This window comes from Phaethon aethereus (assembly GCF_964289735.1).
Source record: "Phaethon aethereus genome assembly, chromosome: 2".
Lineage (NCBI taxonomy): Eukaryota > Metazoa > Chordata > Aves > Phaethontiformes > Phaethontidae > Phaethon > Phaethon aethereus.
In genome coordinates this window covers 115294486-115316064 of record NC_138582.1, presented here as the reverse complement: position 1 = coordinate 115316064, position 21579 = coordinate 115294486, and the positions used below count along the sequence as shown (strand labels likewise).

The 21579-nt window shown below is 39.3% G+C and overlaps 1 protein-coding gene across 1 annotated transcript in view; it reads left to right on the top strand.

Moving 5' to 3' along the window:
* The window catches only part of POU6F2 (POU class 6 homeobox 2), a 319101-nt gene that overhangs the window by 279428 nt on the left and 18094 nt on the right, over positions 1-21579 (top strand). The window contains exon 7 of the mRNA XM_082015100.1: positions 13192-13398. Within this exon, the coding sequence (XP_081871226.1) occupies positions 13192-13398 (207 nt within the window). The remainder of the gene's footprint in view (positions 1-13191; positions 13399-21579) is intronic.

The following is a 21579-nucleotide window of genomic DNA, read 5'->3' as shown; positions in this document are numbered from 1 at the left end:
ATAAGGAGCCTCTAGCTTCATTTGGATAATTGCATAACAAGAGAGAGAGGCAGAATCTGGCCAAGTGTGAATTGGCAAAGCTGAGCTGTGGAAGTGCTCTGGATGTTCATGGAGAGGAACAACTGAGGTAACAAAAGAGAAGGGCCATAGCTGTAACTGTGAATGATGTCCTCTGAACTTGGGAAGGATCTGTTTATTCAGTGCGATTCACTGAGGTCCACTGACACCCCAGCTGCCACAGTTGCAAGAGTAAGTTGTGCAAAACAATAGCTCTAAGGAAATGCATAAACTGTAAGCATAAGGGTCTCTTTTAGCATTATAATTCCTTTTTTTTCCCCAGTTTGTAGCATTGGTCTTAACCATTCTCAACAGTGTGTAAAAATGACCTTAATGTATTTTCTTTTTTTATTGGGAGTGTTTCAGTGTTGATGAAGGTAACGTAGCACCCCCTTAATTCTTCCATCAGGAATCCATAATCCCAGTAATTTTTACCAGAAAGTGCAGCAATATTATCCCACTTGCAAGTCTTGGTACAGCGCATCGCAGTTTTCAGTTATCTTAACTAAGAGGAAATATGAAAATATTACTTAATAGAACAATTATTTTTTTAAATGAAAAATAGGATTGTTGCTATTTATTGTCTACAGCAACACCATAATCATGGCTGGAATACTGTGCTACGGCCTGGTTCTAACATAGAAAAAAAAAATGATGGCCTGCCCAAAATAGCTTAAAATATAAGTGTAAGACAAGCAACAAGTACACTGATGGAGAAGGGATCCTGGAAACAGCTGATCTCTACCCTTGTCCTCCCCCTCCTCTGGAGTCAAGAAGGTAAAGGAGCCCCTCACCTTTGGTCCTCTGTAGGTCACCATTGAAAAGAAAAGGAAATCTTTTTAGGACTAACAGATAATTTTCTAAATGTCTGTTGATTCTCCACTTTCCACAGAACTGGCCTCAAGGATATGGGCTCTGCTGCCAGCAGAAGAGAAAGATGAAGTAGTTTGAATTCATAACAAAATACATAAAGAGACGTTTCAGCATGCCTGTCTGTATCAGGAGCATGTTGCTTCAGTATAGTAGCAATGTAGGTGCTAGAGGTGAGATTACCTCAGGTCCACTGTCGCTTTTAATAAGAAAATCATAGTTATTTAACTCTTCCTTAAGAAAACTTGTGGACCAGCCCTGAATGAAACCAATAACTAAGATGCATGTTCTCCTCACAGGTGCATAAAATGCAGTCTCTTGCTATGTCTTCCCCAAATTTGAGAATAATTTAGTTAGATTTAACTGTCATTTTTGGAGTTTTTGTTCAGTTAGAAACATCTTGATTGTACCAAAATAAATTGATAGCCCTGACAGGGACTCAAATCTGTATATAAACTATCGCAAACAAATGTATTTTGGCAAATGGAAATGGAGCAGTGACTGAATGTTGGATATCCATCTCCAGATCCACAGACAGCTACCTCCCGAGTTAAGTGCCATTGCATCAGGAGAATGTTTTGTCCTGAGAGAGATGCTAGGACCAGTCATTTTTGGTAGATACCATCACAATATACTAAGTATCGGTATTACAGAACTTATTATAACTGTGATTTGTATTGGATGGTGGCCAGAGTGGAAATTTAAGTCAAGCTGTTAAGATGTGAGTGGAACACCTTTCCTTCCATTCTGTCTGTCAGCTCAGGTGAAATGGATTAATGCTGCATTTGATAATGCGAGATACTTGAGCTATTGCGTTTTCAAACAGTGACGCATACACTCCCACTACTAACATTCAAGAAAAGAACGAGATGAGGGTATTTTCAGTGAGATAGCCACCTTTGACGTAAAAACCCCCTACTTTTATGTGGTGGCTTTTCTTGATAACTATGGTAGCCTTACAAAAATTACTTAAGGCTCCTAAGAGTACTGGTAGGGAGATAAATAGTATTTATATGAACATACTACAGATGATTGAATGGAGGACTGGAATTTTAGTGACAAAGGTGAACTGATTGGCAGAGCAGCACACTGAACCAGCAGCCATACCAAATTTCACAAAGTAAGAAGGACTAAGTCTGGCTTATATTTGGTCGGTAAATTTTCAAGGAACCAGTGGTACTGAAATGAACAATCAACTCTATTTCTGATGATTGTATGACAAAGCGAAGTCGTATTTGTTCTTGGGAAGGATTTTTTTCCCTAGCAATTCAGATCTAGAATCTTGGAGTCATGACTCCAAGAACTTGCATATGACCCACCTAAATTTTCCGACCTCCTTTCAGTGAAATGAATTTTTCCTTCTTGTTCTGAACATCCGTTGTGTGGCATTGCAACCAAATTCCACTTTATAGGCTGGAATATTGGTTTCTATAGTGAGGATCCATGGTAGGGAGGAAATGCAGAATGGTTCATTCCGCTGTAGTCGTACTTGTGATTAGCGTTGTAGTTCGTTCTCAGTAGTCTGAAACTTTCTTGTTGAAGAAATGTGTGCCCTGTAAAATTTACAAGTGTTTCAGTAGTACTTTCGTCTGACCAGGTGCAAAAGTTAGCACAGTTATTCACCTCAGCCTTGCCTTGAGCTTTTGTAGGCTATCATGTTAAAAGTTACAACTCTAAATTAATAAGACAAACAGTTTTATCTTTTATTTAACTGAAGTCCAGATCATCTAAAATTGTAGAAACATCAGCTCAAGTAGGGCATGACTTTGTATTTAAAAGAATGTCTTGTTGCACAAGTGCAATGTTGAAGTGATGGGTTGACAGACAACTACTGTGACATCAGTAGTCGTTGCATCTGTGCAGCAAGCTCAAGATTTATAACAGCATTTGGAGAAATATGATTGTATAACAACAATGTTGAGTATCATTGCTACTGATTGATTGCAATATCTATTAGCCTTCTTGTAGTGAATTTTGGCTAAATCTGAAATGATTGAATCAGCATGCCTAACTAATTTCACCTTTATGAGAGTTACAGACTGAGAAATAATCTGATGATCTCTGATAAATATTTTATACAGTATATGTAATTTGATAGTGAGAAGATGAGAGTAGATTATTCAAGAATGTATTGATGACCTAGAAATTCTTTGACCTGTAATCTAATTAATCAGCTGTGGTCCTAAAGATTGCTTCTGAAGATTGTTTGATGGTTAATGATTTCAGTCCAGTTTATCATGGAGAAGTGTCCAAGAAAACACACACTGGTATTCCAAACAGACAAGTCAAGGCTAGAATAAAACATCATTAAACCTTCAAAGTAATTTGTCCAGAATACACTCTGGCTTCCTCAGGAAATTTCATCAATGAAAATTAACAAGAAAAAGAAGTCTTTGAGGATTCCAAATTTAACATATATGTGTAAGACCGTAATACTTGTGGTAGAATAACTTTCTCAGGAATGGCAACAAAAGATAAAGCAGCAACAGCAGTGACTGCCCACTGAAGGCAGTTAAGAGCATGCCATGTCCTTAATCCAGCTTCTTGTCTTTGCAAAACAAGTTGAGAGAAGTAACTAGAGAAAGAAATAAAAATAGAGCACCAAAAATTCTTCTGCTCGCCCAGACACAGCCATTGACAATAGTGTGTAAGATCCCTTTTTTAAAAGGGTAATATTACAACTTGAAAAATTAAAAGAGCACTATTTCAGTGAGAACTATTGTGGCAGTAGAGAACATTATCTTGTTCATATCTACGTAAGATTATGTCTCAATAGCAGCTCTTCTTTAAAAGCCAGAGGATCAAAGAGCAGTTACTAAATCCTGCCTCATTCTGGCTCCCGACCTCTAAATAGCATCTCTATAGCAGGCCAGTATAGTGCAATACAACACCAAGTATCAAAACTAGTTCCAAACAAGCCGATAATGTCACCATAGCATGGAAGCAACTTAATCACATTGGCACGCATTGGGCTTGGCCTAATTAGGCTTGCTGAGAAAGGGCAATTTGTTTCCCAAGCTAGCCTTGAATAGCTCAGCATGGCATGTATTGCAAAGTGTAGGGATGCCTACGTTTTCTTCTGCTGTATGTCCAGTATGTTAGATTCTGATATGGCTATGAGCAAGTCCACTCTTTATGCTATGAGGGAGAAGTAGCAGTAAATATTTATATTACGTTAATGCCCAAAAGAGACAATCCTTGTCCTAAATGATTTGCAGTCTAAAGACACAAAGTAATGGTAGGGTTTGCAGATGCAGCGCATATTCTTCCTTCACCACAGCAATACAAAGCTTGCGAAGGTTGAGAAATTTTATTTCAGTTCAGGGATTTCTTGTCTCCGAGTTGCTTGATACTTAGTTGAAACTGAAATCTTCAGAGAAGCCAAAGTAGCAATGATACTCCTGTAGGCTACTGTGAAAATCTCAGCCTGCAGGAAAAGAATGTAGAGGTGAATGAATATTTACCAAAATATTTTCATTGTAATTAAATCTAGAAAGTCATGCTGGTGGCCCAGTCGCTTTGTATTTACTTCCTGAGAAGTGAATACTATTACTTTTTGTTCTTAAGAGTATTTACAGCAAAAAAGATACCAAAACCGCACATACAAAAATGTATTTGCATGTATACACTCTACAAGAATCTGCACGGCAATCAGGGGAGTTGTTTGTGGTTTGGGAGACAAGCAGTCAAATGCTAAAAACAGTAAGTTGTGACTTCTTTTTGGGATCATCAAATGTTATTAGAAACTATGGCTGTTTTGTCATAACAATTCTGTTATGACAGTGTTTGCTGTTTTATCATAACACAGTATTATCGCTGTTGTCATAACAAACAAAAATATTGCTAAAATATTTTATACAAGTCATCCATCAAAGAATTTTAAATAATGAACACTTCCATAAGAATCTAGCTAGCTGATTTTCAGAAATCCTTGGGATGTGTAAATCTAATTAAAATCAACAGATGCTTTGCTCAACTCGGAGAACTGTGACCTCTAAGGGTCCTTATGCCTGACTTAATTCTTGATTTTAAAAGGAAGCTAAATCTGATAAGTAGATTGCTTAGAAAGAACAGTTCAGCAGACACTGAACATAATTTTTAATTTTAATTTGGTAATTATATATCTTTAGATTTTTGCAACGAGAAAATGTTATGTTGTGTTAATAGAGATATTGGATAAAAGAGACTTTTTTTTTTCTGACTGTATACATGCCCCTGCTAACAGAACATAATAGTATTTGCTTGAGAAAAATTTTACCACATAATTCCTACAGTGATGACAAATAAAGTTCTGTATAGTTTGATGTTACTATACAAACATTATTTTCTGAAAAATAAAGCACTGAAAAAGTCAGGCAGAATGTCAGACTCAATGTTCCATTATGATGCTTACAAACAATATACCATCCAGTATATTTTATGATATATGAACAATACTTAACCTTGAAAATTATAATTCCTTACATGAAATGATGACTCGGAAGTAGTTTCATAGCCGCCTGCTTCTAGTATCACTTAGTGCCTTGTTCTCATGATAGCATTTTGCTGTGCCATTTTTTTGAGTTCTCATCAAGAAAAGGCAATTTGCAAGCCTTGCATAAATTAATACTGCTTTTACTTCAAAAGACACAGGCAGCCTTAGCCTCATCCTGTCTTGAGGTTCAAGAATCGTATTGTCCTTACTCCAAAGAACCAGACGGAGTCACATTTCTTTCAGAAGTAATCTGCAGATGGAGCTTGTATTCATGCTTCCAGTTTTTAAGTGTGTAGATTAGTATTATCTATAGTATAATGTATATAAATATCTGGGTTTATTGATATTGGTAGATAATAAATCATATATATATCTAAAAAATAAAAATATCTGTCTCCATGTTTATATAGGTAATATATATGTGTGATTAAGAAACGGGCAGCTGCACAGAGGCTAAAGAATCCTGTGCAGATTCTCATTATTCTGTCCTTTCCTCAGTCATTTTCTCCTTAGATTATCACCTTAAAGTAACTCATGCTGGTACAGTGACCATACAAGAAGGAACAGATCTGTAAACAGAAGCAGCTTCTGAAGGCAAATTTGCAAAACTGTAGAAAATGAACCAAACCATAAACACTGTCCCATGTACTGTAGGTGGTATCACTCCTGGTGTTAAATTAGCTTTTGGCCCTGTAAAACTAAAAAAAAAGTGTTTCAATGTACCAGCATTATATGACAGAAACCAAAGTGAGCTTTCATTTCAGATTATATTTTGAGGACTAGAAGGTGAAGATGAATGCAGCATATTTAAATCAGCAAACGTTCATTCAAATAGTGATTTTGTGGCTTACTACCTAAGAGTAAGACGCTGATGCATTCTGTTCACAGTTTGAGACGTTAAATTAGCTTCTGTGTATATGGTGTTTTGCCTCATTTTACTGAATAATTTTTCTATTGCTCATTTTACTTCTTCCCTGTTTTTTATTTTTATATTGTCCTTGTATTGTTCAAAACCTAATAATTAACCTTCAATATTTAAAGGGTTGTAACACTGATAAAATCAGAGCGATGTTTATTTTGATGATACTGCTGAAAAAACTTAACATTTCCTTTTTCAGATGAAGTGGCACTATTTGCTTTATGTCAGCCCTAGCTGACAGTAGAAATAACCTAGTCAGTCTTTGATTTTACTTAGCCTTTTCACAGCAGCTGAACCATCCATTTGGCTACAGTTTAATATTCCTTTGGTTGTGCTAGGAAAACAGTGAACCAAGGCAGCATCCTTGTATGAAATTGCCTCAAGTTGCACCAGGGGAGGTTTAGACTAGATATTAGGAAAAATTTCTTTACTGAGAGAGTGTTCAAGCATTAGAACAGGCTACCCAGGGAGGTGGTGGAGTCACCATCTCTGGAAGTGTTCAAAAAACGTGTGGACATGGCACTTCGGGACATGGTTTAGGGGGCATGGTGGTGTTGGGTTAACGGTTGGACTTAATGATCTTGAAGGTCCTTTCCAACCTTAATAATTCTGTGATTCTGTGTTGGGTTGATGATCTTAAAGGTCTTTTCCAACCTTAATGATTCTGTGATCCCTGCTTCTGATGAGGGGAAAGGGAGAAAAACTTAATAAAACAGTTGTATGCTTCATTCTAGAATATCATAGTAACTTCACCTAATGTCAAAACACAGTTGGTTTATTAGGAGCCGCAAGGAAAGACTCACTGTTGGGAAATCAGCAATTAGTCCTTCATACAGTTATGCAAAATCTTGTTTTATATCTGCAGCGCAAACGGGGCTACAATTCGACATTTATCCTCAGAAGTTCTGAGCAGCTGCTCAGCTTCTGCCCCCAGTTTCAGTCTGTGAGTACAGCCAAGTAATCCACAAAGGCAATTAAATATGAAGATATGTTGTCAGTCAAGAAAGGATAAGAATGGATTTTTTTAAATGTTATTCTTTCTTAAGCATCAGTTGTTTAAGGGATCAGATGTTTTTATTTCATTTCTAAGAAGAAACCTTTACTGAGCAAGACAAGGGCCAAAGTCTGTTTAACAGCACAATAGCTACTAGCACTTCAGTGTATCAGTGCTAGGACATGACCCTGCCATTGCGGGTAACACTCACAGATATTTGTTGGTATACTGAGGGTTTGGGATTTTTTTCCCTCCATGGTCAGCTCCATTCCTTGGTGTTTCACCTTCACTTTGTGTGCTTATTCTTTCAGTGCAGATGAATTTACAGTTTGCAGGGCTGTGTAGGCAAAGACCGCTGCGCCCATAGATGGTGTGTGGGAGCGGTATAACAAATGAGCTTCAGATGCAAGCCTGTCCTGGTTTTGGCTGGGATAGAGTTAATTTGCTTCCTAGCAGCTGGCATAGTGCTATGTTTTGGATTTAGGATGAAAATAATGTTGATAAGACAGTGATGTTTTCAGTTGTCGCTAAGCAGTCAAGGACTGCCCGGCTTCTCATGCTGGCCTGCCAGTGAGAGGCAGGGGGTGCACAGGGTGGGGGGGACACCCAGCCAGGACAGCTGGCCCAAACCGGCCAAAAGGACATTCCATACCATACGGTGTCATGCTCAGTATATAAACTGAGGGAGTTGGCCAGGGAGGGGCCATAGCTTGGGAACTGGCTGGGAATCAGGTCAGCGGGTAGTGAGCAATTGTGCTGTGCATCACTTGCTTTGTATATTCTTTTATCTTTATCATTATTATTATTATCATTGTTTTATGTCCTGTTAAACTGTCTTTTTCTCAACCCACGAGTTCCACCTTTTTTCTGATTCTCTCCCCCATTCCTTGGTGAGCAGACGGCTGTGTGGTTGTTTTAGGTATCTGCCCGGTTAATCCATGATGAAGCCAAGCCTTACAACTGTATTTCATGTGAATAACACTTAATCATGGGAGTTGTCTTTGGCAATGGCAGATTCAGGTTGTAAGACTTGAGAGGCCTGATCTCAGATATCTTGAAATCCAAGGATGCTAAAATGATAGTAACAGATTAATCAGTGGAGAATATTCAGATGGTCCTAAAGATCACCCTGAATTTCCTTTGCAGTTAGAAACAAATAATTGATTCTTAAAATTTAATTAACATTGGGAAGCATAAAAACTAAATTAACATCTGTAAAACCTGCTCTCTGAGCATCTCAAAATGCAATTGCTCTATCTATTAATCCATAAACAGAAATGAAAGAATGTTACTGAATATGTGCAGTGAAAACCTGGCTCCACCAAGACTTCTGGCAAAACTCTGTCACTTGAACAGGGCCAGAATTACAGTCTTGGTGTTTTAGTTAGAGGTGGCCCAAAGCCCTGGCTCTGTAAAAAGGCTGAGATCTGAATTTACATTAAATACCTCGATAGGATTTCCAGTGTCACATCTGCACTACATTTTGTGCCTATGTCTGTAGCCCACACCTCAAACAGATACAACCAGGTGTAAGTTATTTTAACCAACAGCACTCTGCAGGTTACTGTGCCTGACCCCCTTAGAGGTTATGGAGCCTTGACAAAGGGGTTCCTTGAGTTATCCCTTGGACTTTCAGAACTGTCTGTTGTTTTGCATACGAGACCTGTTTTGCACCTCCTCTGTGAACACTTAGTGCTTGCTTTCAATTGTATGAGGTATAAAAGGAATTGTGAAAATAATGTGCATGGTGTAAAAAAAAAAAAAAACCACCAAAACTTTTAAAACTATATTTTTGTAGCATAAGGACCTAAAAGATGTGTTTGTTTTCTCAAGAATGTGTTTGACAGGTGGGATTGTTTATGAATTTGAGTCCAAACATTCACAGAGTAAGAATTTTCCTCTGCTGTGTCTCGGAAGTTATGGATGCCTCATCCCTTTAGGTGTTCAAGGTCAGGTTGGACGGGGCTTTAAGCAACCTGATCTAGTGAAAGATGTTCCTGCCCATGGCAGGAGGACCAGATGATCTTTAAAAGGTCTCTTCCAACGCAAACCATTCTGTGACTGAATGATTCTGTAAGTATCTTGTGGGATAAGTCCCCGTCACGTGCTATTCCTGAACTGTCCTTGAATATAATCTGAAATAACAGCAGCTGCTAGAAAGGAACGATGCCTCCCCACTAGGGAAATCACTGGCAATTAAATAGTCTGTACTGTGGCATGCCAGTGTCTCAAGCCCGTGGCATGGTCTTGTTTTATGTCTTCAGAAAATTTAAATTGTCTTCATAAAGTGCCAGCTTTTATGATACTTGAACAGGACAGATTAGCAAAGCCCAGGATGGATTTTCTCACCAAAATGAGAAGAAGAGGGATCTGGCCCAGCATCAGAACAGTCACACAAGGTTTGAGGAGGGGATCCAGTTTCAGTACTCCTCCTTAGTCAATATTTTAGTTACTCACAGAAAGCCAAGCAGTGTGAACTGGGGAACTGTTAGGATGTTTGGGAAAGGGTACTTGGAGAAGGGGGAATTTGAAAGGATTTGAATCTGGGTTTAGCCATATCAAAGATGCATGCCATGAACAGTAGCACTGTTGGTTATAACTAGAGACAGGTGGCCGTCTTGTTTTTAACCAGACAAGATTTTACTTTATTTTGGTATAAAATGGCAAAAAAAAAAAATCTTGAAATCTCAGTAAGTTTCACAAAATAAGAAAACTGTTTCCCATTCAGATTTACCCTTGGCTCCTACAGTAACATCCCAGAGGGCATTTGTTCATTTGTCCTTCTGGAACAGCTCTCCCAGCTGGATGTTTTCCTTGCTCTGTTTCTGGCTGTGTGCATGGACAGCACACCATGTACAGAATGGTGTGTGACACACATTAATACATATAGATAGCCTTCTGCTTCTGACCTTACAAACTGTCCACTTCAGCACTGTCATTCTATAAAATGTCCAACTGCAGTCCAAGAAATGCATTTTAAATGTGAATGCAAACATTTCTATTTACTGATAACACCAGCGCAGCATTTTTTGCTTTGCTGGGATTAGGACCTTGATAGTTAAAGTTACATTGGAGTAATGACACTCCAAGGTCGCATCCTTTACTGACGTGGCAAAGGAAGGAGAGGCCTTTGTTATGTTTCTGCTGATAAAATTAAGAAGGATTATTCCTTGTATTTGGTGACATATGGTAAAAGTGAAAGATTGTATTTGTGACCTATAAATATTTTAGGTCACCAAAAACTAGGAGAAATTTACATGTTGCACTGCATGAAAGTTGTATTTAATTCATACTGAAAGATTTTAGGAAACATTCTGAAATCTGATAATGATGTAAATAAATGCCTCCCTCCTCAGTGAACAGCCATCTTCTTACATGAACTAAAGAGCAGCTGCAGTTCAGCTAGGGACACCTTAAATAAATATAAAAGTACTGTGGTCTGCAGAGAGAAACTCACAGGCAATTCCAGCTTAGAAGGCTAACTCTCCAAATCACAACCTTTGTCTGAATATGCTCCATCGTGCTTCACTTTCATGCTCTGTAAAATGGGGGGAATAATCTTTATTGATCTGTCTACCTTTTAGGAATGCATTAAGGAGAACTTAAACGATATCTTTAAAATGTTTAGAACAGTTTTGATGTATGCAGCTCTTACAGTATAGCTTAGTAGCTGGGCTTGCTGTTTTACCAGGTCTTCCCACAGGAGAGCTGTCCTGCTTTTCTTTATGGCTCTCTGGTCTTCCCATCCAAACTTCTAACTGGGCAAATTTGGTAAAGTGATGATGACTTCAGCACTTACTACTGATTAGCTGAGCGGCCATAGCTAACCAAGTGCACTCTTTACACTCAGGGAGTCGGTTTAAGTTGTCACACTGTACTTCGCAGTTGAGCCTACCTAGAGGCATGCCATCGGGCTGTGACTGCTGAAGGAGCAGTCACTCATTAGGACACTGTCACTTGATTGAGTGATATCGTAGCCTAATGACGGAAGAAAGCGGGTGATTCTCTGATGAGAGCCTCTTGCCCCTCCAGCTATGCCTGAGTTAGTTGGATATCCCTGTGTGATGCTTTCCTGAGGATGGATTTTTCTGGGATGGTTGTGTATCAACTCTGGTGATTTAAATATGCAGACGTCTTTGCAGATCCTTGCTGTTCTTAACACAGTTCATACACGTACCCTTTTAGTATCTTCAGCAAGAGATTCAGAGTTGTTACTCTAGTTTTGCACTGTCAGAAAGTAACTTAGTGGTCTGCCCACAAAGCCACCGTTGTTTTCATTAAACAGTCATTTTAAGGAAATTTTACACGGTGTTGCCCATTTCCCATTGGTATAATGTAAATTAATAGTTGAAATCAATAGGAATGGTATATGTTTGTTTTGGAGACAAATTTGCCTTCAAATTTCATTAGCAACATTTTAGCCTGTTTTCCTGAGGAAATGAGTGCTGTGGCTAGTGCTGTCTATCCTTCTCTCCCTCTTTCCATTCATCCATCTCTCCATATGATGGTTTTGAAACAGCTGACCAATTTCAACAAAATTTATCAGAAATAAAGAGATCTAAAAAGACAATTAAGCTCCTAAATGGAATGAGAATGAGCAGACAGACTGGGGAAAGCTGTTACTGTTACTATCCCCTGTTACTATACCCAGTAAGGAAAAAAGAGGGAGAACTCAGCCATAAACCACCCTATTTCTCAGCAACCAAGCAGGTCCACACTAGTAGTCAATTTATGTGATGAGGAACACAGGGCAGCTGCAGTGATACTGGTGGGGGACCAAAGGGACATGCGGTGTGGTGGATGTTGAGGATAAAGAGGAGGAAGCAAGGCTTCTGAAGAGGGAAGAGTGGAAGCCTTAAAATGGGATAGATGTTTTCAAGGGGGCTGTGATAGGGAAAGTCAGAGGAGAGGTGGTGAAGGAAATGAGATGTGTTTTGCTTTTTTTTTTTTTTACTTTTCCTGTTGCAGTAATCCTATGACTCTAGCTTCATTTGTTGTTGTCTGGGGGGAAAAAAAAAGTTTTGTTTTATTCACAAGTTTCATCAGAAGTTTGTTTCGGATGCTTTAATACTTGGAAAAAATGTCTTCCAACAGAGTAACATTCTTCAGTCTAGAAGCTTATTGACTGACAAGCTTTCTTACAGTATCTATTTGACATCTCATCCTAATATTAGTTTTACAGGCGCGTTCACATTTTAGGAAAACACTGTATTCTCAAATCTGAGATGTCACAAGTGTCTCTTTCTGCAAGTACTTGCCCTAGAAATGTTAGCTAAAATGTTTTCTCTAACAGCACTCCTCCCATTGTGTTGTACTACTTAGTTGTCATCCAAAAGCAGCTGCATTTTTATGAACATATCTTAATAAGCTGGGTCCTGAAAGGCACCAGTATCTCTTTGTTCCTTCCTGAGATCGCATGGGAGTCCTAGGTGGTCATCTAGGTATCAGTAAATCGAGGAAAATTACATAAGCACATCGGTTCACAGTTGTACAGATGAGCTGTAGAAAGCAAGACAAACAGGACTGATATTTGCATCTATTTCACTCTACGTTCAAATGAGAGGTGAGAACAAATGATCATCCAGGGGACAGAGTGTGGTCCAGCATTTGTTTCATACACTCTCAGCCACAACAGATTTGTTGGGGATGACAGTGGATGGTGGTAAAACGTACAGGTGATATGTGGCATGACAAATGAGTTTGAAAGCCTTTCTCACTCCCGTAAAGGAACGGTTGTTTCCCACCCTCAGCCTGGCATATCTGTCTCTCTGTGCTTGTTTCACCTAAGTTTGATTTAACATGCGTAAAACAAGTAATTATGTGTGGCAAGTGTATGTGGCATGTGTGCATTTTCCCTTTCTGTGTCATTTTTTCCAGATTATAGGAACAATCCCACTGATGCCTAATCCAGTCCCCTCCAGCCAGGCAGCAGGTGGAGCTCAGGGACTTCAGGTGCAGCCGATAACTCCACAGTTATTGACCAACGCCCAGGGTCAGATCATCGCTACCGTCATCGGCAACCAGATACTCCCAGTGATCAATACCCAGGGAATAACACTATCGCCACTCAAGCCAGGCCAGCAGGTAAAGTGTCTGTAGCCTGAATGATTATCAAAACAGATGCGCAGAAATTTTCTACTTTTCATGGACTCTCTAAAACTTTCCAAAACCTCCCACTTGTTTCCAATTTTACTAACCAAAGAGGAATTCTGTCATACTACATGGCGTATTAGTGCTTACTATATATGTAGCTATAATATAATATATTATATAATTTATTTATACATTCAGGGGTTATCCACTTATTCTCTTTTTTTCTTTTAAAGGTCAATATAGGGCCAACTGAGAAATTTTCTGCAGCAAAAGTGCAGTAGGAATATGAGACAGGAGAAGCCCACCTGGCCTATAAAGTTCAGTTCCTCCATTAGTGATCACCCAGTAGACTGGGGTTTGAAGTGTTTCGGAATGTGCAGAGAAAACAAAGGAAAATACAAAAACTTACTAGTCTTCTTTACTGGAAATTCAGATATGATTGTGCATATTTGCGTAGACTGACTGTATTTTTAGGGAAATTATCATTCACTGGCACCAAGTAGTTCACAGACTTCAGGATGGGTGCAGCAACTTCACTCAGGTCCAAAAAGATTTCTGTAGTTCTTTTTATAGTATTCTAAAGTCAAGTTCATTAGTTTTGTCTACATCTGTAGAGCAAAGAATTGTAGTGCCAACTTTTTTCTCTGAAAGAGAGGAAATTGAGGATGGAGAAGACATCAAATGTGATTACCAAAAAGGTACTTATGAAAGTGTCACTCAAATGTTCAACTTACCATTCCTATTGCTGGTGGTGCTCGTTTGCTAGTCCTGCCTATGCCTGCAGTCACAGGTAGTAGCCTTCTGTATGTTTCTGAGAATCCCAGGGCGCCCTGAACTCCAAATTAATGATTTTTTTTTTTTTTCCAAATTTAGCAGCAGAGAGCAAATTGATCTCTAAGGTGACTTTTTTGTTTGTTTTGAAAATATGTCACATCCAAATGATTACAGTCTTTTTTTCCATCCTATCTTCTGTGGTATCTAGCAGAGGCATTTTCCAAAGCACTTGTCATTCATCTAACTATTTTCTTTAATGAGAGCAGACTTATACTACTGGCAAATGCTTTTGCAATTGTTGTATGTATGAGGCTTTAAACAAAGTGGAATGGATGGGAGGGAGGGCTCTGTGTTCTCCTGCACTGGAAAGCCTGACAATGGAATAATAAGAAACTCAGCAGCTTAAATTTGGTTTCCTGGAGGGTGTGTAGGGTGGGGTGTTTCTTTTTGAGTCAGTCCTCTAGAAAGATTAGGTCTTTCCTTCATTTATGGGGGAAGCTCTCAAAAAGCATTGCAATCCTGAGATCCCATTTAAAATGCATGAAGTTTAGAGGTAAAGAGGAGGATAGAGGTCTTGTATTATTCCCCGAGACCTTCTCGCTCGCAGAGCAATGCACCTTCTGAGTCCTGCAGCAAAGCAACCTGTTCCAGGCAACATCCACCAGTAGGATCCGTGGGCAGAGAGGGGACAGCGGTGTGACCTTTCTCTGCACGGCTTGTGGCACTGGGCTCACATAAAGGGGCAAACTGCTGCTGGAGGCTGCAGCTTGCTGAATAAGAGCAGGGGTTCGAGGTAGAAAGTCACTATTTAGCCACATCGTGCGGTATTGTACTAGTTCATCCAACCTGCGTGCTCATGTGCGGTCCTCAAAACAGAGGATCAGCCGGCACAGACCGTCAGTCAGCAGAACTCTGGTTATGTCCAAGAGCCAAAGATGTGCCCCGAATTGTGCTGGTGTGCCCAGCCATGCCGTGTGAGTAGAAAACATTATTTTGCAAGATCAGTTTTGCAGGGTCCAGCCTGTGCCTCTCACACAGAGTCCGGAGGTCCCAGGGGTTGCAGGAAGGGGCACCAAGCAACACAGAGCCTCCTTATCTGCATCGGTTGGAGCCTGATCAAGACAGTACTTTTGATCGGCTGGGGGGGGGGTGTGTCATGCAAATACTATATGAAAAAATACTACACATTATCATTTTTATAGGAACCACAGAAAATTATTTCTGTGTATTTGTGCTCCCTCTACTGGCTCTTCTGCTTTTACTGAAGAAAGTCAGAAGAAATTTTGCCATTGATTTCAGCGCAAGCAGAGAATAGGTATCAAAACCAGATTCCTCATAGGAATAATGCTGATGGACAGTCAAAAGCACTTGAGCTAGTACTATACAAACTGCCATATCATTTGGAAAGTAAATAGAATTACACAAAGTATAAGGAGATTGTGAATTTATCTTATTGCCTGGTTAAACACTTAGCAAAACTGTAGTGTTTGGCTAATGATAGCATATTTAGTCATAAGTTTAAAACCTTGTTATCAGAGGAACTGAGAGCTCAAACTCAGAAGGAATTTCAAATTCAAAATATTTTTGAAAATGGTGTCACACAGCATTTGGTGTCTTGTAACTTGATGAAAGAAGCTTCAGAAGGGTGAAAGAAGAATGCAAGACAAGTTTGGGAAAAGTTTTGAGAATGTCACAGGGAAATAAATAATGTAGTAAAATGTTGCAGTTACAGATGGTCCTAGTTTAACTTTCAACTTGTCACTTCCTTAGAAACTAAGTACTGCAGGAGAAGGAGAGGTTATTGCAAGCGATAATAGTAAGCTGCTTCTTGTTAGCTGAGTCACAGTGATTGAACCTGTGTAGCCTGTTTCAGTTGCTAAGTAATGCGTGCCAATGCTTCCTTTTTGTGTGAAGAATGAAGATTTAAATGCCTCAGACATTGTTTTTAGTCGGCTTTACTTAGGTAGGCTACATGCGTTATTTATTCTTTTTTTTTTATTCTTTTATTTATTTATTTATTTATTCATATATTTATTTATTTATTCATATATTCATAACTGACAGAAGAACTTGAACCATGAATTAGAGTCTTCTGAAATTTAGGAAAGGATTCACCTTGCTTAACTTAGTCATAGAGCAGTTAGCAGATAGCTAGTTAATTAGATTTCCTGTAGAAACAAGGAGACATATGCATGTCCAAGGTGCAACTCAAGCTGTCAAAATAGAATAATTTTTAGATAGGTTGAATCCCTAATAGGTATCTTAAGGTATCTATTGTCTCCATTGACATGAGAGGGGGCTAAGGTAGCTATTTTAGGATAGACAATTAATTTTTGAGTGACTGAAATTAGGTAAGAAGAATCCAGCTGTCAGTGATCACTGGGGTTCAAAACACATTCTTGTTTATGAATTTCTTAAACAGCTTTCCTAAAAACTGGTGTTTTCACAACTATTTTCTTGCCCACAGCACACAGAAACAACTTCTACACATTATATTGTTCGCCAGTGTACCTCATCATCAGGTTCCCTTCTTGCTGTTGTCTGGCTCTTTCCTTCTACATACTGGATTCATTAAATCAGGCCTGTAGTCCCAGTTGTCCTCAGTCTTGTTTTATATACACTGCCTGCCAGAACTTTTTGTATTTCTTTGTGTCTTATAGCACTACTAGCTTTGGGCTTCTGCCAACTCCTAACACAATAAAACAAGCTACTAGGCAGCATTTTCTTACGTAGTCAGTTCTCCATCTTTGTTGTCATTGGCTATCATGCTCCAGATAAACTGTTGAAAAGACATAGACAGCTCTCAGATGGGTCTGTGGTCATTCTTGTACATTTGCTTTCCAAATTTCATGCCAGACGTTTTCTTTCTGCAGTTTCAACCTCCCACATACATCCTACCATCTCATTATCACAACTCCATGCAATCTCTTGTTTTCCTCTCCTGTTAAAATCTAACCAGCTCTCAGTCATTTTCTCTCTGTGATGCTCTTATTGCTTTGATGCTGTCTTGTTTTATGAGAAATGCACTCTTCTTTCTCTGTGTTTTAATGTAGCCACTAAACTGCTTTGTCTCAATCCAACTTTGTTTTGCTTTTTATGACTTTCAGTAATGAGGATGACAATTTTTTCTAACTTCTTTCTCTTTTCCTTTACGATCAGCATTGCATAATTCCATTTCATCCATGGATAAAATCACTAGATTTTTGAAAGTCAGGATTACCACACTATTTGCTAGTATGAGTGACTACATCAGATTTTCTTTGGCACAGCATGAACACCTGACTTGTAAGTTACATCTCTTCCTGACCAGTATTCTTTGTGGCATCTGCACTTGTAGGAATAGGATATCTCAGAAAAGTCAATAGAACTGCACCACACCATTAGGAATAGGAAGATATCACTACACTACCTGTGTCATTCTAAGGAACTAAGGCATAGGGAGAGTAAAGCACTGTTCACTGTTACTGTTACCTTTGAATTACCTACACCTATCTAACACATTTACATCTGTTACTGTAATACTGACATTATGTCATTCCTGATGGGGATCTGAAAGATGACTGATGCACCTGATTTGCTTATAAAATTATGTCTCCTACAGAAGCCCAGCTGTGTCCTCAACTTCATTTAGCGAGCGCAGAGACTTTCAGTTACAGCGTATACTTTGGACGTAGTTCTGACCCCACATAAAGGCTTTAAAAGAACTTCAGCAGATGCTGTTAAAGTCCTACGCCCAGTTATGTCCACAGCACACCAGCACTTCTTTGCTGTAGTCTTCATTTTGAGCTGAGTATGTGCACAGCCTGCGTGAACCCAAAGAGCTTTTTTTATGCTAGTTTTCAAATGTACCTGTTCTGTCAGTCTAAGCAGTGTGTATAGAAGCCCTTTATACTATATATACTATACTATACCGAGAGAGAAAACACTTACTAAGCATCAAATAGGTTTCATATTCAGATTCATATATTCACTTACGTGAATTTAGTTGAGTAAACTAAAGTACGGTGATCGGGTGATCGGGTAGAGTATTTGGGCCACAGGGTGGAAACATTCTGGCAGAGTTGACAGTGAAACTGATTTGGCATGAAGTGTGTGGATATGCATAATAATTTATTCTTTCCATTTGCTAGCAGACTTAAGAAAACGTTTTTGAAGCCCATGCCTGGTCATGGAGTATGAGTAGGTTTGAAGATAGACGTCCTCTGCCATGGTGCTCTCAAATCATGCAGTGGCCACAGCACACCACCACACTTTCCCAAAAACAAATGTATGGCACATTTTAGGAAACATAGATGGAGCAGAGAACTCTGTTTACAGGAAAAATGGAAGCATGAAACACTAAAACTACTAATTCTGTAAGGCATTATCATGGCATTTCAAAGTGTTTGGGAATGTCTTTTTATATCAAGGTATTTATTTTTCAGCACCTTCCATGGACTTTAGTCTTTACTAGAGCTAATGTCCATATTTCCCAGGAAGAACTAGCTGACATCAGAAAAAAAAATCAAAATCTTTATTTGTGTCATAAAGAGGGTTGTTTAAAATGTATTTCTTGCTCTTTGTGCCACTTCTCTTAGTTTCATCTCTTCTGCCCTTTTTGTTATACTTGTCTTTTTCACCTCTGTCTTCTCTAATTTGTTGTGTTTCCTCGTCTCTCAGATTTCCTTTTCACTGAATCGTAGAAGAATAGGACTGGAAAGGACCTGAAGAGGTCATGCTGTCCATCCCCTCCCCCTGGGCAGGATCAGCTGTCCCTGTATCATTCTTGACAGATGGTTGTCTAACCTGTTCTTAAAAACCTTCAGTGATGGAGGTTCCCTGACATCCCTAGGCAACCTAGGCCACTCTCCTTAGCATTAGAAAGGTCTTTCTGATGCCTGACCCTCGCCTCCCTTACTGCAATTTAAACCCATTACTTTCTTCTCCCTTCCATTAGGGCCATGTTTTGCCCTTGCTGTTTGTCCAGACTCTCTGTAAAAATAGTAGCAGTTCTGTTATGATACAGGGCAATGTTCTGTCAAAAGTTTGTTCTTCATTTCCACTTAGCTTCTTTCTCTTTCCTTAGCTTATGCAAAATACCTTGTTACTCTATCACTATCATGTCACTTTCTGGATGCAGGGTAACATCCCTGATGTCATAAGAAGACCTTAATACAGAACTTCGATCAACCATCCCAACCATATGTAGGAATATCCTACATACATCATTTAAGAACAAAATTTATTCTTACAGACCCAATTCATTCTTTGCCTCTGCAATTATCAGTCAATACTACCTTCACTGTTGACAGCAGCATGTAAAACTGATGTAAAAGAAATAAGAATCAGGCCCTTTTAATTTTCAGTTTATTCTTATAAAGTATTATGCTGCACTTTATGCTTCTCATATTCATCTTATTCCTCTAGCTGTAGTGTGCATACATACATTCCTGCCAGATACTGATCAGTGTTGCATACAGTCATCATTCTTGGCATACAGTCATCATTCTACTATATCCACCTACACAGAATGGCACTTACAGCAACTGCTTCCGTAATTTCTGTGCCTCCTTCTGTCTTTGGATGGAAAATGCACAACAGTCATAAATATAATTCGTATCATATGTACGTGTCCAAAATGGGGAAAAGTCAGCTATTGCAAGTTTGAATTGTTTCTGTCATCTAGAATCTAATTCATAATCTAATCGTCACCTCTCCTTACGGCTATTTCTGGAGTGGAAATTATAGTGGATGAAAAGAGAGAGCGTATTTTAATGCAATTTCATGACATAGATAACTATCATTGTTCTTTAAGCAGGACATTTACAGCTTATCCGTCACGTCTGTAAAACAGAGGGTGTGCTGAAAATTATGTAGGGAGTTAAAGATGGAATCCTCCCTCAGTCCATGGACAGGCCTTAAGGTCACTCTTCAGCCTCTCCAACCCCACTGCTCTCTTTTTCCCTCACAAGCAGTGAGTTAGAAACCAACAATCTGTAAATATCCCTTCTATATTGCTATTACACCTAAGGTCACTGTGCATCCAGACTTCCCTAGCCGTATCACTTTTTGCCCAGCCAAATTTTGAGAATTTCTTACATTTGTCCAAAGATTTCTGGACATCTGACCAGAAAACTGCCAAGCTTCTGGGTATCCCAGTTATTTCAAAAATACATTTGCAAATGCGTTTTGTGATACATGTGCAGAGAATCAAACATTTCCTAGACTTAACCAGCATACTGTGGATGTGCTACGTAGTGGCTGTGGGGTGTGCGTGTACTTTGCATGCACAACTGGAGAATGCAGAATGCCATCTCATTCTGGTGCTTCCTGGAAGCATCAGATTTATTGTGTACATGTTCAGCAGCTGAACTGTTTAGGGACTATATGTGTAGCATGGCTGGAAAAATGTTGGATTTGCCATCTGTGTCTTACATGATCATGTATTTCTCCCTGAGAAATACCAATGGGAAATAGCATAGAATCATAAAAAATTAAGGCTGGAAGGTCAAGGTTCAAGAGATTATCCAGTCCACGCTGCTGTTCTCAGGCAGAGTAGCTATTCCAGTATTTGTCTAACTTGCTCCTAAGCACTCTCATAGGAACTCCAAAGGTTCCCCCACAAATTTATGCCGTGCTTCACTGCCACGTTAGACAGCTTTTCCCAGCATAAAATTTGAGTCTTCCAGATTTTTACACCTCATTCTCTCCACTATAAAATGTAAGACAAACTCGTTCTCTCCTCTTTTTATTAGCTCTGCCTGTGTTTGAGCATCATATCCCTCTCAGTCTTTCCTTCTTTAGGTTAAACATGACCAGTTCGTTCCAGGTGTCTTCATAAGTCTCAGGTAACTCCCAGGCCCTCTGCCACACTGATTATTCTTCTCCAGCTGGTCAAGATTTTTTCTGAAGTGTGGCATTTAGCTGTGGACATGGTGCCCCCCTGCAAAGTACTTTGCAGTGCTTAGTAGAATCATAGAATCATAGAATAGTTTGGGTTGGAAGGGACCTTTTAAGGTCATCTAGTCCAGCCTCCCCTGCAGTGAACAGGGACATCTTCAACTAGATCAGGTTGCTCAGAGCCCCGTCCAACCTGACTTTGAGTGTTTCCAGGGATGGGCCATCTACCACCTCTCTGGGAAATCTGTGCCAGTGTTTCACCACCCTCATCGTAAAAAATTTCTTCCTTATATCCAGTCTAAACCTGTCCTCTTTTAGTTTAAAACCATTACCCCTTGTCCTATTGCAACAGGCCTTGCTAAAAAGTCTGTCCCCATCTTTCTTAGAAGCCCCCTTTAAGTACTGAAAGGCTGCAGTAATGTCTCCCCAGAGCCTTCTCTTCTCCAGGCTGCACAACCCGAGCTCTCTCAGCCTTTCCTCATAGGAGAGCTGTTCCATCCCTCTGATCATTTTTGTGAC